The 17,542-nt window shown below is 41.0% G+C and overlaps 1 protein-coding gene across 6 annotated transcripts in view; it reads left to right on the forward strand.

Annotated features, from left to right (window-relative positions):
• Positions 1-911, forward strand: part of GUCY1A1 (guanylate cyclase 1 soluble subunit alpha 1) — a 62,378-nt gene extending 61,467 nt beyond the window's left edge. For all 6 annotated transcript variants that reach the window (XM_059173789.1, XM_059173799.1, XM_059173808.1 and 3 more), the window contains one exon: positions 19-911. In XM_059173789.1, the coding sequence (XP_059029772.1) occupies positions 19-220 (202 nt within the window). In that variant the 3' untranslated portion in view covers positions 221-911. The remainder of the gene's footprint in view (positions 1-18) is intronic.
• The last annotated feature ends 16,631 nt before the right edge of the window (positions 912-17,542 follow it).

The raw sequence follows: 17,542 nt of genomic DNA on the forward strand, positions 1-17,542 counted from the left end.
TTATTTTAATCTTTTCAGATTACTCAAAGACTGCCCTGGTTTTGTGTTTACCCCTCGATCAAGGGAGGAACTTCCACCAAACTTCCCCAGTGAAATTCCTGGAATCTGTCATTTTCTGGAAGCTTATCAACCAGTAACAAATTCAAAACCGTGGTTCCAGAAGAAAGATGTTGAAGATGGCAATGCCAATTTCTTGGGCAAAGCCTCAGGAATAGATTAGCAAAATACATATCTGCTTATTAGTCTTTGGGTTTTGACTCCTATGAGCAGGTGCGGAATCTCTGAAAGCACTTTATGATTGCGGATGACTAAGAACAGTATTAAAATTTTAGGAGCTAAATCACGATCTACTTTTTCTTCCACTTAACATGATAAAAATGTATTCACTTCAACACTTCAAGTCTTCAGAAGAAAAAAAAAAAAAAGGAAAGGAACCTCAAAAATGACCTCTGGGGAATATTTCTGTTACTATCCCCATCACTTATCACCTGTACTCACAATTTAGCATATTGTACATATGTCAGATAGGTGTAGTGCCCTGACCTGCACGGTCCGATGGAGTGACCTGTAGTCTTGTGTCCTGGTGGAATGCCGTGGTTGTGAAAGTGCATTTGTGATAGTGTGCCCCCACAAAAGCTTTCCAAATAGAAATTAGAGTCTTTGGTACCATTAGCTCTTTGAACCTTTCAGCTCTGCATTTTATTATATTTCTTCATTTCACTGTTGGTGTATGTAACAAAATAGGTTGGGTATTTTTTTCTGTTGCACTTTTTTTTTTAAGGAAATAAGCAATTATGGGTTAGATGCAATATGACTATAAAGTAGTTCTTCTATAAATATCAAAGTTTGTTTTATAAAAATATCTGCCATAATGTAATGTGTCATATCAATAAATACTACCTTTTGTTTGACATTTTTCTATTCTGCACTTTTGTGAAGGCTATATTAATTCTTATTAGTAGTTTAATTCCTAGTAATTCATTTTTGTGTCATGATATTTGGGATAAATGAGGGTTATAGCCTATATTAAAATGCAATAATATCATTCTAATTTAATTTAATGAGAATCAACATGAGAGTAAAGAGGGATATGGATATACCATAATGTCCAGAAGTAAAACATTTAAGCACACACACCCAGAAATTTGGATTTATATCAGCAGACATCCTGCATTGCCATCCCGAGCCGTACAAAGTTCCAGTGAGAAAACCTAAGTTCAGAAGTGGGAAATGAGACTTGTTCTTTTTGCTAATAGCTTATTTTTAAATTTGTGTTGGACACTTTGGTGTGTACAGATGTCCTAAGAGTCATCAAGTTTTCTTCTCAAAGTACACATTTGTGAATTTTTTTTAACTCTAGTTGAATGATCTCAATCTTTTTTTGAAGAGAATGTTAGTATTGATGAAGAAGATGATGCTATGGTTTCATTAAGAAAATTCTTAAACATTTTTCTGGAGTTGGAACTTCTGTTTTTAATAATACTAGTCTAAGTTCTCTGAAGAGCTAAATAACCTGCAAGTTTGGGTTGGGATACAGATCTGATTTTTAAAAAGAGCTCGATTTCAAAACAAGAGAAAGATGAACATTATAATTTTTAAATCAGTACTTGTAGAGTTTAGATACACTAGCCTGGTGACCTCAGGAATAAAAAGTCATTATTGATTGGCCTCTAGTATCCCAGGTTTACTATGAGAGCTACATGACAATTTATGTACTAAATGATAGCCCAGGATCTTGAAGCACTGACTGTAGCTTGTTAAATACCAATCCTATTATTCGAAAGTGCCATAGGCCTTGGGAAAACAAAGTTATAGTCTCACAATTAAATGGAATTAATAAACATGTGTAAAAGAAAAATAAAGACTTAAATACATTTTTCTTTCTGTAATTGAACCCTTAAAGTTACAAAAAAATGATATGAATTAAAGGAAATTTAAAAGCATAAAATTTGATCTTCCTTATCAAATTTTTAAGCAGACCCCAATTTAGTAATAATTTGTGTTCTAAGTTTGTAAGTTAATTAAAATTCAAAAAAAATATTTTCTCTGTATACACACATACAATGTAAACTACGTTGAGTAAAAGCTATATGGGAATTCCCTGTAGTATTCCTGTAACTAGTCCATAACTTTGAAATCTTATCTAAATAAAAGTTACCAAAAATGTAATTTCACAGAGAAATTAAATCATCTGTGATGGATACCCCAGGCCAGCCTACAAAGGCTCATTAATTATGGAATACTTTATGGCTCTTATGATGAACATACATTTCCATGATAGGATCTATTCAAAATTCATAGTGTGGATGCTAAAAAAAAATTAAGGACTCCCTTTTTTCTCTCAAGCTTATCCACTTTGGAGGGTAGCAACTATGGATACATTTTCTAATCTAGACCTCTGAATGTAGCCAGAGACAGACTGCCTAGAGGGTAAGTTTTCGAGGAAAGTAAGGGATCCGACATGCAGCTCTGAAGCTAGGAATGGAAATGAGGATGGAGGAAAGAATGGACAGAGGGTTTTTGGCAGGGTTGGGGGCTGTGGGTCCTGAATATTGTTGCCAGGTTAACTATTCTATAAAGAAATGTAGGTCCTAAGAGTGCTTCCCAATCAGTCTGTTTCTCCAATTATCTGGAATTCCAGGAATAGTTTCTTCTGTTCTGGTCTTACTGTTTCCATCCATGGCTTCTCGTTCCTTCTATATCCCGAAAGAAAATGATTCATGCTTTTTTCTGGGTTTGAAAACAGGCATGAGCGTAAAGCTGGCATGTCTGGTATGGAATTTCGTATTACTCTAAAGGCCATTAGTCCTTCAGATCCTTTGATGGGAAGGAAGGAAAAGTTGCTTTAACATTTTACTAACCTTTCCTCCAAATTGCTTCTCCCTCATATTGCCAGTTCAGGCAGACCCTTCGGAGCATGTCCTATGGTTAAGTCAGAAGCAGTCATAGAATGGAACAGAGTGTTCTATGGTGGGTCTAGCAAGTGAATGAGGTGAACGAAGGGGAGTGTCTACTCCACATGGTGTCTGAGGGTTAGACATGGCTCCCTGAGACTTCCCAAATGCGAAGGTGCCCAACTAGAGCTTTACATGCAAAGCCCCAGTGAAGTCTGGGGCTATATAATGCTTTTTTTTTTAATAAGATACTTTTTTTTTTAAAAAGATTTTATATATTTATTTGAGAGAGAGAAAATGAAAGAGCATGAGAAGGGGGCAGGTCAGAGGGAGAAGCAGACTTGCAGGGAGCCCGATGCAGGATTCAATTCTGGGACTCCAGGATCAAGAGCTGAGCTGAAGGCAGTCGCCTAACCAACTGAGCCACCCAGGCATGGGGTTTTATGACACCTTAAAGCAACTTTCAAGTCTCTGTTGAAACAACAGTTAACGGTCCCAAGAAGAATGGATTAATGAATTATTGTAGTAGTTTTAAGTGCATGGGTTTTACCTAGATAAGCATTATTAAAAAGTGGAAAGGAATCTCTTGCACATACTCATTGGGGTGGCTTGACCGATTATTCACCTTCACTGAACAATAAAGCATGAAGTGTAATTTGTCTGCGCACCTTGGTGCTGCTTCACTCTTAAGTGGCTGTACCTGGAGAGTTCAGTGAAGGTAGAGCTGAAGGGTAGAAGACTGGGGATATGACCTGTGTGTGAGATGGGAAGGCGGTTACTGCAAGGAGCTAAGCCGGGGTGCTGCAATCCCTGTGTTGATGGACTTAACCGTCTTCTGCAAAGCAAGAACGCAAAGCTGCAAACACCATAGACAAGTGCCATCCCTTGTCTAAATACAAGCTAAAAGCAGGGCCAACTTGCTTTATCATGGAGAGAACACCAAAATGTACTTTAATCAAAGTTTACAGCATTAAAATGTACATTTGTGGTTAGGCTTCTTGGCAAAGTCTGGGAAATCTTTGCATTCTCTAGTGAGAAGGAGAAGAATCACACTTGTCCTGAAAAGCATACGCTTATGGGAGTAATTAGTCCTTCTTTGTCTTTGTTGAACTCGGTTTCCTTCTGTTCTTAGTATGTGTGCTCCCAGATTTTAGACAAAGTTGGCTTCCTTTTAAGCGCTCCTTTTATTATGCTGATGATGTGCAATCATTTGGTATTCTTTCTTTCAGCCACTTCAAACATTTTACATTTTGTTGCCATCTATACATTTCCTGTGAAGCAGCTTTGCTCTTAACCTGTCACACCTGCATCTGTTTTGACTATAGCTCACACAACCTATGCACTCTTTCATCAAAAGCTATTCTCCTACCTGTGCTCATTTCTTCTATTCAGTGCCTGCATAAATAAATAAATAAATAAATAAATAATATATTTTTTTTGAAATAGCATAGAATCATAAATGCATAGATTCTCATTTCAAAAAATAAAAACAAACCAAGCAAAAGGAGGAAAAAGGTGATATTCTTTTTTTTTTGGTGGGGGGGGGGGGTGGAGGTGATGTCCTAAAAGCCAGGTTTCTTTTATCATTAGTGCAGACTTTCTTTCTTTCTTTCTTTTTTAAGATTTTACTTATTTATTTGACAAACAGAGATCATAAGTAGGCAGAGAGGCAGGCAGAGAGAGAGGGGGATGCAGGTTCCCCCACTGAGCAGAGAGTCTGTTGCAGGGCTCAATCCCAGGACCCTGGGATCATGATATGGGCTGAAGACAGAGGCTTTAACCCACTGAGCCACCCAGGCTTCACTTTAGTGCAGACTCTTTTTCCACCATAATGAACTTCATTTCAGGAAAATGTTAATATTTTAGATTTAAAACTGGAATAAAAATCAGGACAAAATTTAAATGGCCGGTCTAGGACTTCTCAGATATTCTAGAAGATTTTGCCTTTCAGTTTTTTTAGTATTTAATGTCAAAATATTACATTGCAAACAAACCTTACAGATTGTGAAGAAATTTGCTTGGCAGAAAAAAGACTTTGTATAATTGTAATGTCCAAACTTAAAAATATCTATAGTAAGATAATGGTTTAGTCTGAAATCAATTTGTATTGAAGAAAGATCTCTGAAGTAGTCCCAGAGGAAATTAAAACAAAGTGAAACAAAAATGCACCTACAGCAATTGGACAATCAGGTATTACACAGCGGGAATAAGAGGGGCAAAACTGAAGCCTTCTGGAAAGTTATAGTGACAGTGGTCATGGAATTCTATTCCTTCAGTAATAGCAATGCCCAGTGAAGCAGGGATATGCAGCATCTAGGCACAGTTCAGTCACAATAAGTTACCTTCTTTTCCAAACAAATTGTGTCTTGGAAAGTTGAAGTAAATAAAAATATGTTAGTATTTGAGAATGCACTGTTCCTTCACCTCCTCCCACATGTTAATTAAAGATGCCTTGCAAAATCTTATGACAACTTGATATTCACTCATCTAGAGCAATGTTCTTCAATCTTTGGATACCTGCACACTCTCAGTAAAATATTTTAGCAGACTGACAATATATTACATATACATAGCATAAATGAATATATTACTAAGATTTGTGATTTATAAATAAAATATGCTGCCCTCAATCTGATATAGTGGTGAAGCTTATTTTATTGTTTAACTGAGCATGAATACAAATAAAAATGCTAGCATTTTCTTCACTTAGCTCCAGTGAATTATCTTTATATTTTACTTTGGAAACTGCTACAATAGGCTAGTGGGTCTTCATTTTCAATGAGTTATATTATCACTATGAATACAGGATAAAAGATGAAGGATACAGACCATTATCTTTCCAAAACTGTACATATGACCTTATCTGTATTCCCAGAGTTTGGGGGGGCTCCCTGGATTCTAGAGCTAGAACATCCCTATGAGGTAGCATAACCCTCAAATTTTAGAACTTATTATCAAGAAAGGAAAAAATGTGAATAATATTTAAAATGAGAAGTGTAGGGGCACCTGGGTGGCTGGGTCGGTTAAGCCACTGCCTTTGGCTCAGGTCGTGATCCTAGAGTCCTGGGATCCAGTCCCACACACATTGGGCTCCTTGCTCCGTGGGGAGCCTGCTTCTCCCTCTACCTGCTAGTCCACCTGCTTGTGCTCTCTCTCTGTCAAATAAATAAATAAAAATTATAAAATAAAATAGGGTGCCAAGGTGGCTCAGTAGTTAAGTGTCTGTCTTTAGCGCAGGTCATGATCTCAGGGTCCTAGGATCTAGTCCTGCACTGGGTTCCCTGCCCAGTGGAAAGCCTGCTTCTTCCTCTGCCCCTCCCTCTTCTTGTGTTCCCTCATCTATTTGCATCTCTCTCTGTCAAATAAATAAAATCTTTTAAAACATTAAAAAAAATAAAATTGAAAAAATAAAGTAAAAGAGTGTATAACTAGGAGAAATCAGTGACTTTTACTTTAGGTGAAACCACTTGATTTCTTAAGAATAAAGGGAATTAGTTTAGTTGGTCCTGTTCTATGGAATGATTCATGGGGTTTCACATATAGGCAACTAAAGTTTTCTTTTTATCAAATATTTAACATATCAACCTATTATTCTCCAGGTTTTGGTAAATATGTGTTGCTATAGGTATCCCAATTTTTTTTTTCTAATTTACATATTTCTTTTCATTTTCCTTCTGTGTCAAATAGAATCACTGTTGGACCTTGCATTGAAAACCTTGAAATTAATAACACTCCTTTTATTATTACTTTCACAGTCGCTTGAAATAACACATTTATTTTGAGTTTGGCTTCTGGCAGAGTTGCAACGTCTATCAAAAACCTACCCTGTGTCTCAGAAGCTTGTTAGATATTGCTGCCACATAAATATTACAAGAAAAGTGTTAAATAAAAACGTTTCTAAAATTTAAAATGAGTGCTATTTAAAAAGAAAAAAATGAGGGGTGCCTGGGTGGCTCAGTGGGTTAAAGCCTCTGCCTTCGGCTCAGGTCATGATCTCAGGGTCAGGGAATGGAGCTCCACATCGAGCTCTCTGCTTAGCAGGGAGCCTGCTTCTCCCCGCCCTCTGCCTGCCTCTCTGCCTACTTGTTATCTCTGTCTGCCAAATAAATAAATAAAATCTTTAAAAAAAAGAAAAAGAAAAAATGAACTTTCGGGTCAAGTAAAGGCAATGTTGTTCTAAGTCACACAAACACGTTTGTTCTGATGTAGGTCTTGCTGTTACAGATATAAGAAACTTCCAACACAATAATGTGGAAAAACAGGACAAACAACTGTTACCCCTTTTCAAAAAGTTACTGTCAAATATGGCACTAACATAACCAAAACACATTTCTTTAGATATGTAAAGCTCCTATTTTCTGCAAAATCCATACCCAAGTTTTCAAATCACCCATCAAATCAACTTGTAAACAAAACAAAAACCTGAATTTAAGAACAAAACTCTCTTCTGTCTATCCAATTGTAATGGTTAGTAGCACAAGTTCTGGGGACAATTTGTCTTAGCTACATTCTGCTAAAAAACAATTTTCCATCAGTGCCTTTGTATTTTGTAGAGAAAAAAAGAGTACAATCTGCCTTGGGTCTACACTATCTTTTCAGGATGTTTGTAGAGGAAACTGCCTTAGAAAATCAAGATGAAGTTTCCCTTGAGCAAAAAGACAGGCATATTTAGTAACTGTTATAAAAATTTGTGTTCCTGAACTCAGGGTGTCTTTCCTATAATGCAACCCATTGTGTGTGCAGGTCACTTGGTTCTTTTTACATTGTCTTGTGGAAACTGGGGTCCAGGGAACCAGTGCAAGAGCAAGTTGATTCTCTCTGTCTGCTATCATTGTTGTGAGAAGTGAAGTCTTTAATCTCTGACCCAGGAATCTTGTGTCTTCTGCCAATATCCATGAAACTGTGGCAGTTTAACTTGTTAATTTGTAACCAAAGTAAAATCTCACTCCTCATAGTTATTGTCAGGTTCAGCAATGCAAATGGGATGCTGACAGAGATACGACTTCCTGGAAGAGTGAGTATGAAGGTCTTGTGAGCTGATTCACAGGGTTAGAGAGAAGAGTCTCTGGGAATCGGTGACAAGTATGGTATACAAATCATATGTTCAGCAGGATGATAAATGGTCCTCCATTTTGTTGTCTGCTAGTGAGGAAGAAGTAGGGAGAAATTTGTATGTCAAGTATCAGAAAGAATGTTCAAAGCCAGTTGCCTGAACAGTGCCTTGGTTGTTGCTTACTCCTCCCAGTGAGAATTCCTCCTCCCAGTCCGGCTAGTCCAGGTCAGACTTTGGAAGTTCACTGTTAAGCCATGAGCTGGCTCTGTGTTGATCCAAACTCAAAGCAAATGCTCCTCGCTTAGGGATAACAGCCACTCTTTCCCTCTTTACCCCTTTACCCATCCTTCTCTACTCTGACCTCGGCAGCTTTAAGGAGAAAGACAATTAAGGGTGACACCAAAGTCTCCCTGCAACCATGGAGAGTCAAAGGTCATAAGCACCGATCTAAATATTTGAGCGTTGGGAGTCTTTAGGGGAGGTTAAAAAAGGAAATAAAAAATTTATACCTGTGTTGTACACAAGTCACCATCCTACCTGTCCTTGCTAGAATGGGGCAGTGAATTCAATTAATGATATTCAGGCAGGAATCATAGTGGAGAAGGGAAACAAATGTGCCTTGTGTTTGGGGCCTTTCAGGCTAATTCAGTGCAATATTGTTACATCAATATTTGAATGTATAGTAGGAATTGATGCATTATATGATCATACTTCCTTCTTCCTTAAATGCCAGAAGGAATTCTCCAGATCAGTAAAAGCCCCACGTGGTTACGTTCTAGTAATTTGGTGCCCTGCAACTTGAACCATATCTCTGAGCTACAAGTCTCTCCTCTGACAGTTTTGTTGACTACAGCCTCTGGTTAGAGGAGTCAGCCTTCCCCAGAAGTCTTCTCTGAGGTTGAGACTCGTTGCATCTCTGACAGAGCTACTAAACAACTCTTACTCTCAAGCCTCTATTGGTTTGCCACTAGGTTCTTGTCAAAACAGAATGCCTTACCCATGCGGGTCTTGAGACTGTCCAGCCTGATATCCCCACTTCAGAATACATTGACTCAGACTCAGTGATTAACAACGTAAGGATGGCTCACCAGCTTCACTTGGTAAATAGAAACAGGATGTCCAAGCAAGCAGCCAGCCTAACCCCAGCTTTCCATGGGAACGTGGCAGCTGTCACCACAGGGGAAACCTCATATCCTAGTCTGCTGCTTAGAGCACAGCTACATTAGCGGAGCCCTTGGTCCCCAAAGGCTTCCTACGTGTCTGGGCCTAGCTCGCTGATGGTTCAACTAAACTAAAATCCGCTGGTGCCCTGGTAGAGTTTTACTAATTCCTGGGTTTTTGCTATTGGCCTAGCTCTTTAAACTGCTATAGATTAGCAGACTAAAGATACCCGTCTCTGAGGCCACAAACAGTCAAACAAATCACAATTGCTGAATCATTCCTGTAAATGCCTGTGATAAGGACCAATTCTCTAAAAATATGGAACAGAATGCAGAGACTGAATGAAACTGCACCATTCACATTTCCACCTTCAGCACCCTGGATCCATCATCGTAGTGAACATGGCAACATGCTCATCATCACAGGCCAAGCTCAACAACTTGTTTCAGACCTTCCATCCCTTCATGAAGCTATCCATGATGCATCATAGATAGCATCACGGATCCAATGTTTTCACTTTTTTTGGATCACAGTTGCGTTCCAGCTGGATCAGCTCACAGCAGTCACATTATTGTAGCTCTTGGAAATACATTCTGTATTGTCTTAGCTTTCTTGGAACATTTACAGTGTAACAATGCTGTACTTTTTATGGCAAAAGCTATTCAACAATCTGCTGCTGGTGGTTATTCAACTCCTTGTGTCATTGACCATTTGAGTATCATTGTATCATTGATACTAGAATGTACTTGTATATTCAAGTACTTGTATCATTGACCACTAGAATGAACTTCTCAAAAATTGACTAAAATCTTTTTGACTCTGCTCCCACACCTCCTCTTGGGAACCCCTCTGGGAACCCCACAATCTACTAGCTTTTTGGGAAGCCACAGAGGAGGCTTTATCGACCTGTTTCCCCTGACTAAAGTAGGTTTCACTTGAGAGATTCCAAGAACAGTAAACAAAATCATTTTCTTTCCAGGGGGTGCCACATGCCACCTGGCACTGTGCCCCTCATGTGGAAGCCCAGAATTAATTTTCCTTTGTTCTGAAAACAGTGATTTGTACTGTAGGGGTAAGGGGTAATAAGGAAGGAATATGGCACCCTGCAATACCAAGAGTAGACACCTGCAGAGGAGTACAGAGATCTTTCCAAAGTGGGCCCATCCTTGATTACTCAGGGAAGCTTCCTGGAGGGATAACAGGCTAATTATTTATGCATACCCTGGAAACAGACAGGAGTCATACAGTTAGAATAGCGCAGTAAAATTTCTCCCAACGTTAGCTGAAGTCAAAGTCACCACGTACACCTTTGAAGGCTTCACACCCAGCCTCACTGGTCTGGGTGATTATGAATGATGACAAAATTGCCCTAGACTTTCCCCTTGCAGGTCAAACAGGAGTCCATGCAATCTCTAACATGACCAAGTGGAGAGGTCACTACAGAAACTTGAAGAGAAGGCCACTTGGCCTTCTAAATTAGACTTGGTGGTTTATGGGGCTTGTTCAGCTGTTTGGGTCTGGGATGCCGGTGCAAGGCTGAGGTCAGTATTCAGCATGGCCTCATTCTGCTGCCTAGAGTGCTGTTGATACTAACTATAATTAAATGTTGTGTGAACCAAACTGAACAGAATTGGACTCAGTTCTTTCAATAAGATCAATCAGGGTGTTATACTTATAAAATTCACCAGAAGCCAAGAGGGATTGGAAACTAGCAATGAGGGGCACCTGGGTGGCTCAGGGGGTTAAAGCCTCTGCCTTCAGCTCAGGTCATGATCCCAGGGTCTTGGGATCGAGCCCTGCATTGGGCTCCTCACTCAGCAGGGAGCTTGCTTCCCCTGCCACCTCTCTGCCTGCCTCTCTGCCTACTTGTGATCTCTGTCTGTCAAATAAATAAGTAAAACCTTAAAAAAAAAAAAGAAACTAGCAGTGAATATTGTTGTGAGATAATTTTCTATGTACCTCATGCTTATGTATATCTTATGAGTAGAGGCTCTGACTGCCTTTTTTTTCCCAGTACCTTTTTCAAGGTCATTTGTATTGCAAACTACCTCAGAAGGTACAAATAGTATCTCCCTCTAGAGAAAAGGGAGGCATGCCTAAAGTCCAGGATAAAATACTCAGATTCCCTTAAGTCAAAGTTCCTAGGTCATAATATAACCCACTGCATGCCCAGGGGCCTCCTAGCCCACTGTGCATTATCCTGTGGGAACTGGAACTCAAGAAACCGATTGTTGACATTGCTATGGGTAATACCGTCCTTAGTCACAATTCCTAATCACTGTCCCAAGAGTGTGATGTCTTCTGCCAGCATCCTTGGAACTTCCTCAGGCTAACTTGTTAGCTTGCCAGTAGGAAAAGGTTAGAACAGAATGCCAAAATTTAAAAATTAGATGATTCTGCATAGAAATCTAGATCATAGATCTCACCAAGGAATTACAGCATACTTAGCATTGCTGGCCCACAATCTATCCTGTTAATGAAAGGTTGTCCCTGAGTAGCAGCTGCCTCATTTGGGCTAGAAAGATATTCGCCAGCTCACTGCATTCCCCAACATTCCTTTTGTCTGAAATGTATCCAATCTGTCCCTCATTTTCTATTACTTAGCCAACCCAGTGGGCTTTAGAGATGTGGCTATTGCATAGCATAGGATAGGATAGCATACTTGCTTTAAGAAAATTATGATAAAATGGAATGTTCACTGTGTCAAAATAGTCTTTCCTTTATAACTCATAGCTCATATTAGGATTTCATTAAATATCTACCCTTGATACTTCTAAATGTGATTTCATGTATGGTCTCCAGAACTGTATGTAGTTGTCGAGAATACAGTTTCTATAAAGTGGTATTTATGTTAGTACTGTTCTCTCATAGTTCTGATATGAGATAGCTGTGTGTCTTTATTTAAATTGTAGATGGCACAGTGTGATAGCTTTGCATCCTAGAGCTGGCCCAGTAGTACAGACATTAATTAACTTTTGGATTCAGTCCCCACAGAATTGTTGGGTCAATAACTTGAACATGATGACTCATGATGGTATTTCTGCCTGATGATTTTGAGACCAGATAAGGTCCACATTACACCTTGTCTTCCTGTTTACGGAAGCAGTAATCTTCATAACTGGAATCTTGATTCTTAACCCAAGGGTAAGGCATAGTCCCACACCCATTTGGATGGACAGTGTATAGATAATTTCCTCAGCTTCCTGTCCTGTGAAGCCTGTATATGATACAGGAGGCACAAGTATTACTAGAGTGAGCAGTCAAGTATGCGAGCCCTCAGCTAGTACTGTATTATTTAAAGTAGGCTAACCCTCAAATAAATAAAACCTAAAATGTTAGTAGCCCACATGAGCTATTTATCTCTTAAAAAATTGGGTGGGGTGGGGGGGTGATGCTTCACAAGTCATTCAAGGCCCAGATGGACAACCCTCTCATCTTCAGCAACACCCTTAGCATAGACAGCCATTGGACACATGGGGAAAGAAAATGAAAATGTTTGTGTGGCAGGTTGTTATACTTGGTCTTGGACGTGACACATGTCCCTTCTGTTCACATTTTGTTAGCTTCAACTAAGTGACATCACCAGCCTCACTGCAAGGAAGTGGAAGAAACTGATCACATGTGTGATCAGCACAGTTCCTGGTACCCAGATTTATGGAGGAGCTACTTAGTACTGGGCAGTGTTCTGCACTTTGTACCACATGTTATTTGGCAGTTCCACATGGTCAGGAGATTGAATGTTTTGGGCCCCGACAGGTCCACCTTCAGATCTGGAAGCAATGTAGCACTGAAAATAGGTGACGATGAAGCCTCCAGGGGAAGAACAAAATATCCCCTCATCCCTCTCCCAGAACAGGACAATTGATGATACTCTCTGGACCAGGTCCATCATCTGCTGAACCTATTGGACCAGGGCCTAGAACCCTTTATCTCAGATGAAATACATCTGACTGAGGAGCAAAAGCCACCCTCCCTGTTGGTTCCAGGTGGGAGCTCGTAGGGCATGCTAAAAGAGAAATCCAAATAATGAGTCCTGTTATCACCCAGCAAAGGCAAGGAAATGTCTCTGACTCATAGATTGTTTATACGGATAATGGGTGTCACCACTTTTTGCTACAGCATAGGCTATGAAGGAACTCTGGAGGGGTTCATTCTCCTTTAATCAGATGCTCTGGCCAATCGGTTCTTGCATGTTCTCCCACTCAATCATTTGCACACTAAGGGCAAATTTTTTTTCCAGGGCAAGTTTTACACTAAGAGCAGAAATCTCATATAACAACCGCTAACAGGAGCTCATCACTACCAGAGCTGGAAATAGTCTGTACAGAATTTTCCTGTGGCCGACGCAGCCTGCATAGGAATCTCTTGTAGTTTTTTACAAGGTGTTCCCTGAACATTGGGTGTCTTTCATTTTTCAAGCCTGATAGCAAGTGAGAGGAGACCAAGAGGACCATGCATTAAACTTTACCTGGAATCCAGACAGTGGACCACTTGCTTTAGAATCATTGGAGGAATAGGATGCTTGCTAATTTGCAGAATCTCAGGGAAACAATCACAGACCTAACAATTAGAGTAGCAGGATTGGGGCCCAAGGATCTATATTTTACACAAAATTCTCAAGAAATTTTTATCAGCATTTTCAGTCCTAGTAACCTAATATAGTTGTTCCCAAACAGTTGGGGTCACTTAAGGTTTACCTCTAGGTGTCAAGGTGTGCTAACAACTAAAATTTCTCTAGCCCCAGGGATTGCTTGGAAAACATTTCAACCCACAGTTCCCCTACTTACTGGACCATAGTGATATTTACGGAGGCAAGGGATATGCAGCTTCCTTGGATTCCTTCTATCTTGCTTATTCCTAGCTCTCCAAGGCTTGACAAGGGAAAAACTGGACTCTAAGATGGCTGACCAAACCAGCAAGGGAATTCCAGTCTCTGTCTCAAAAGCCCTTCCGGGTTCTTCTTTCCTACCCCGCTTCCTGCGTGCACCAAAAGTACCGAGTATGGGGAAGTAGAAGAATATAAATTACCCTCCCTGCTCATGCTCGGGGCTCAAACCCATGGAGAACAGTCTTCTCTGAGCCCGCCCGTGTTACACGAACCTCCGAGCCTCCAAAATCTCCAAGTGCCTCTTGGTTCTTCTGTCAGGACCCAGTCCAGATTCGGTAACATTTGGTTCCCTGACCAGAAAACTGAACCATGCTGGCCTATTGGTGCCACTCATTTGGGGCAATGGCAGGGCAGTGCCGGAATGAGGGAGGGATTGTAAGGGAGAAGGCACGCCCTGCCTAATTTTCAGCAGTCTCCCGCCTGGTCGCCTCAGGCTGGGCGCCCCACTGTTCCCACCCAGACTCGGGAGATTTGGCAGGGTAAGACCTGATGTAGGATTCTAGTAAGGCCTGGGGGCTGGGGACCCAGTCAGAGCCATCCATGAGGATGGAAGGGTAACTGATCACTTCCCAGAAACCTCTTAGAGACCTCTGGGAGACCCAGAGACCTTCTCAGAGACCCTCAGTCCCTCAGGTCAGGACCCCCTCAAAAGGGGGGATAGGAAGGAATTCCACAGGTCAAGGCCTCCCAGGGTTGGGAGTGGGGGAGAGGAACTGTAATTACTTCTGGAGTGAATGCGCAAGTGAATGTGCAGTTTGACCTGGCTCGTCAGGCGGACTGATTCTGTGGCTCCACTGGTGGGCACTCTTAGAGTCCCCAGATGCCTACAGAGTCTGAGCAAGCCTAACCTGTTCCTGTGGTGGCCTCATAAGGTCTAAGGCAAGTCTCTTTGGGGCACCAGTCCACGGTTTATATGGACTCACTACAGCCAAGAGCCACCCAGGTCTCTTCCAGGAAGGTGGACAGGTGGGCATCTGACTGATCTCTGCTTTGGAAGGGCACCCACCCTTTTGTTTGTCTTTATGCCAATGACACAGGGAGGGAACACACAGGGTGGCCAAGAGAGCTCCTGCTCCTCATGGGTGGAAGCTCTTCAAAACCTACGGTCTTTGACTGTATGCTCAAAATTTTAAGAAGCTAAAAGGAGGCTATAGGATCAAAACATCTGGAAAATTAGGCACATTATATGAACTGGAATGGGCCACCTTTGGGGTCGACTGGGCCTCCGAGGGGCCCTAAGACCTACCCACTGTCAAGGTCACTTACAAAATTATGATCAGGACTCCCAGACACCATGACCAGTTTCCATATATTGATTCTTCGCTTTAGATAGTCCAAACTCTGCCCCCTGGGTCCAATTCTGTGCTAATAGGAAGGACCAAAGTGTAGTATATTTGTAAAATATACTAAAATAATCCAAAGGCTCTAAGGAAGCAAAGCCTTTCAGGGAGGCCCTGCCCCGGGGCATCAGGGACAGCAACACAGATGAGCTCTGGACAAGGATGAACCCATCAGAAAGTGTGGGGACCACAGTCCTTTGTCCCGGATCCTAAAGATGAGCTGCAGGAAGACAGTACTCCTCCTTCTTGTAAGTGGCATGTGTGGGGAGATACCTGATTTAGCAGCTCTGAGAGCCCTCAGGAAACTTGATACAGACAAACAGGATGTAAAATAACAGGAGCTCGCATATTTACCTTTAAGAGAAAGTGGGGGAGGTGCCTGGGTGGCTCAGTTGGTTAAGACCCAACCTTCTGGGCGCCTGGGTGGCTCAATGGGTTGGGCCGCTGCCTTCGGCTCAGGTCGTGATCTCAGGGTCCTGGGATCGAGTCCCGCATCTGGCTCTCTGCTCAGCAGGGAGCCTGCTTCCCTCTCTCTCTCTGCCTGCCTCTCCGACTACTTGTGGTTTCTCTCTGTCAAATAAATAAATAAAATCTTTAAAAAAAAAAAAAAAAAAAAAAAAGACCCAACCTTCTGATCAGGTCATGATCCCGGCTGTCCTTCAGGATGAGGACGTTAAGGAATATTTACAAGCAGCTCTTGAAACTTCCTTTGTTTCCAGGAAGTTCCCGGTATTATCTGGCCCAACATGGACTGCCTATCCCCTGCCTTGTTGACAGGAAAACATGGAGTCTGCTTCTCTGGAGCTGATGAGCCCCTGAACTGGGAACCCTTTCTCTGCCCTCTGGCAGCACTTTGTCTCTTCTGCCTCCCCATCCCCCTTTTCCTGTGTCTGCACCATCTTGGTTGCAGTCTGCATTACTGGCTTCTAGACCATCCTCGGTGCTTCAGGTACCACTGTCAAGGAGCAAGAAGAGCATTCCCAGGATCTAACACCACCCACTCCAGATTTTCCCATGTGTCTCGGGTGAAAATTGACCACAGGGGAAGATCAGGTGGAACAGAATTCAGCATTTAAACTAAGTTTGTTGGTTTAGATAAGATAGATGTGTCTTTTAAGCTAACAGTGGTAAATGTGGAACTTTTATTCTTTCAAGGTTTATTGAAGGTCAAATAACCTCCTGTTATCTCTGTTGGGTTGTTAGTAAAAAGATGACTAAAATGATTAATTGTCTCATCAAAATTTTCATGGGTAATTGTTAAAATAGCTTTCAAAGTCTTTGGTAACCTGAAACTTTAAGGTTTTGGTTGGGTGACAAATGGAATTAAATTTGTTGGACCTCTCTGTCTTTTCCAGATGGGATAAAGTGCTATACCATTGTATACTGGACATAGGTTTATGCTTTTGACTTACTGCAAAGAACTAAGAATCCTTCAATCTGTTGGTAAACATGTTTTTACCAAGCATGTGAATCATGCTTAACTGACTCACAAGTTTGCTATTTAAGAATTCTGGTCTAACAGTTCACAATTGGTTTCTCCTTGGTCTTTACTGGAGATTAAGGTTTTAAAAGAGTGCAAAATTCTGCTAACTGTAACTAAGACTGATGGAAATAAGGGAAACAAATCTATATGTGGAAAAGTAGGAGATATGTAAGAAAAGAAAGGAAAGGGAGTGCATCTTATTGAAGGTAAAAGAAGGTAATTTTGTCCTAAATGAGATGGTTGTTTGGAAAGAAATGGCTTGGGGCAAAACCTGAATGCAAAGGAGAGTTGTAGAAGGTTTGTGACAGAAAATCTTTGGAAATGAATATTAAGTGTGGTCAGGATGGACTAAGATTGAAATGAACTTTAGAAAGACACTGGTATAGAAAGTTGGTTTTCATTCTGTTCAAAAAGACAAATTATTCTTGGAGCGCCTGAATGGCTTAATCGGTTGAAGCCTCTGCCTTCAGCTCAGGTCATGATCCCAGGGTTCTGGGATCGATCGGGCTCTCTGTTTGGCAGGGAGCCTGCTTCCTCCTCTCTCTCTCTGCCTGCCTCTCTTCTGCCTACTTGTGATCTCTGTCTGCCAAATAAATAAATAAATAAATAAAACCAAAAAAAAAAAAAAAGACAAAATATTCTCAATTGTTGGTCTGTTCTTGATAAGAAAATGCAAACAGTTGTTTTCTCTCCACCTGCTTAGAAAAACCAGTTTCTATGTCT

This window comes from Mustela lutreola, chromosome 1, assembly GCF_030435805.1.
Source record: "Mustela lutreola isolate mMusLut2 chromosome 1, mMusLut2.pri, whole genome shotgun sequence".
In the NCBI taxonomy this organism is placed as follows: domain Eukaryota; kingdom Metazoa; phylum Chordata; class Mammalia; order Carnivora; family Mustelidae; genus Mustela; species Mustela lutreola.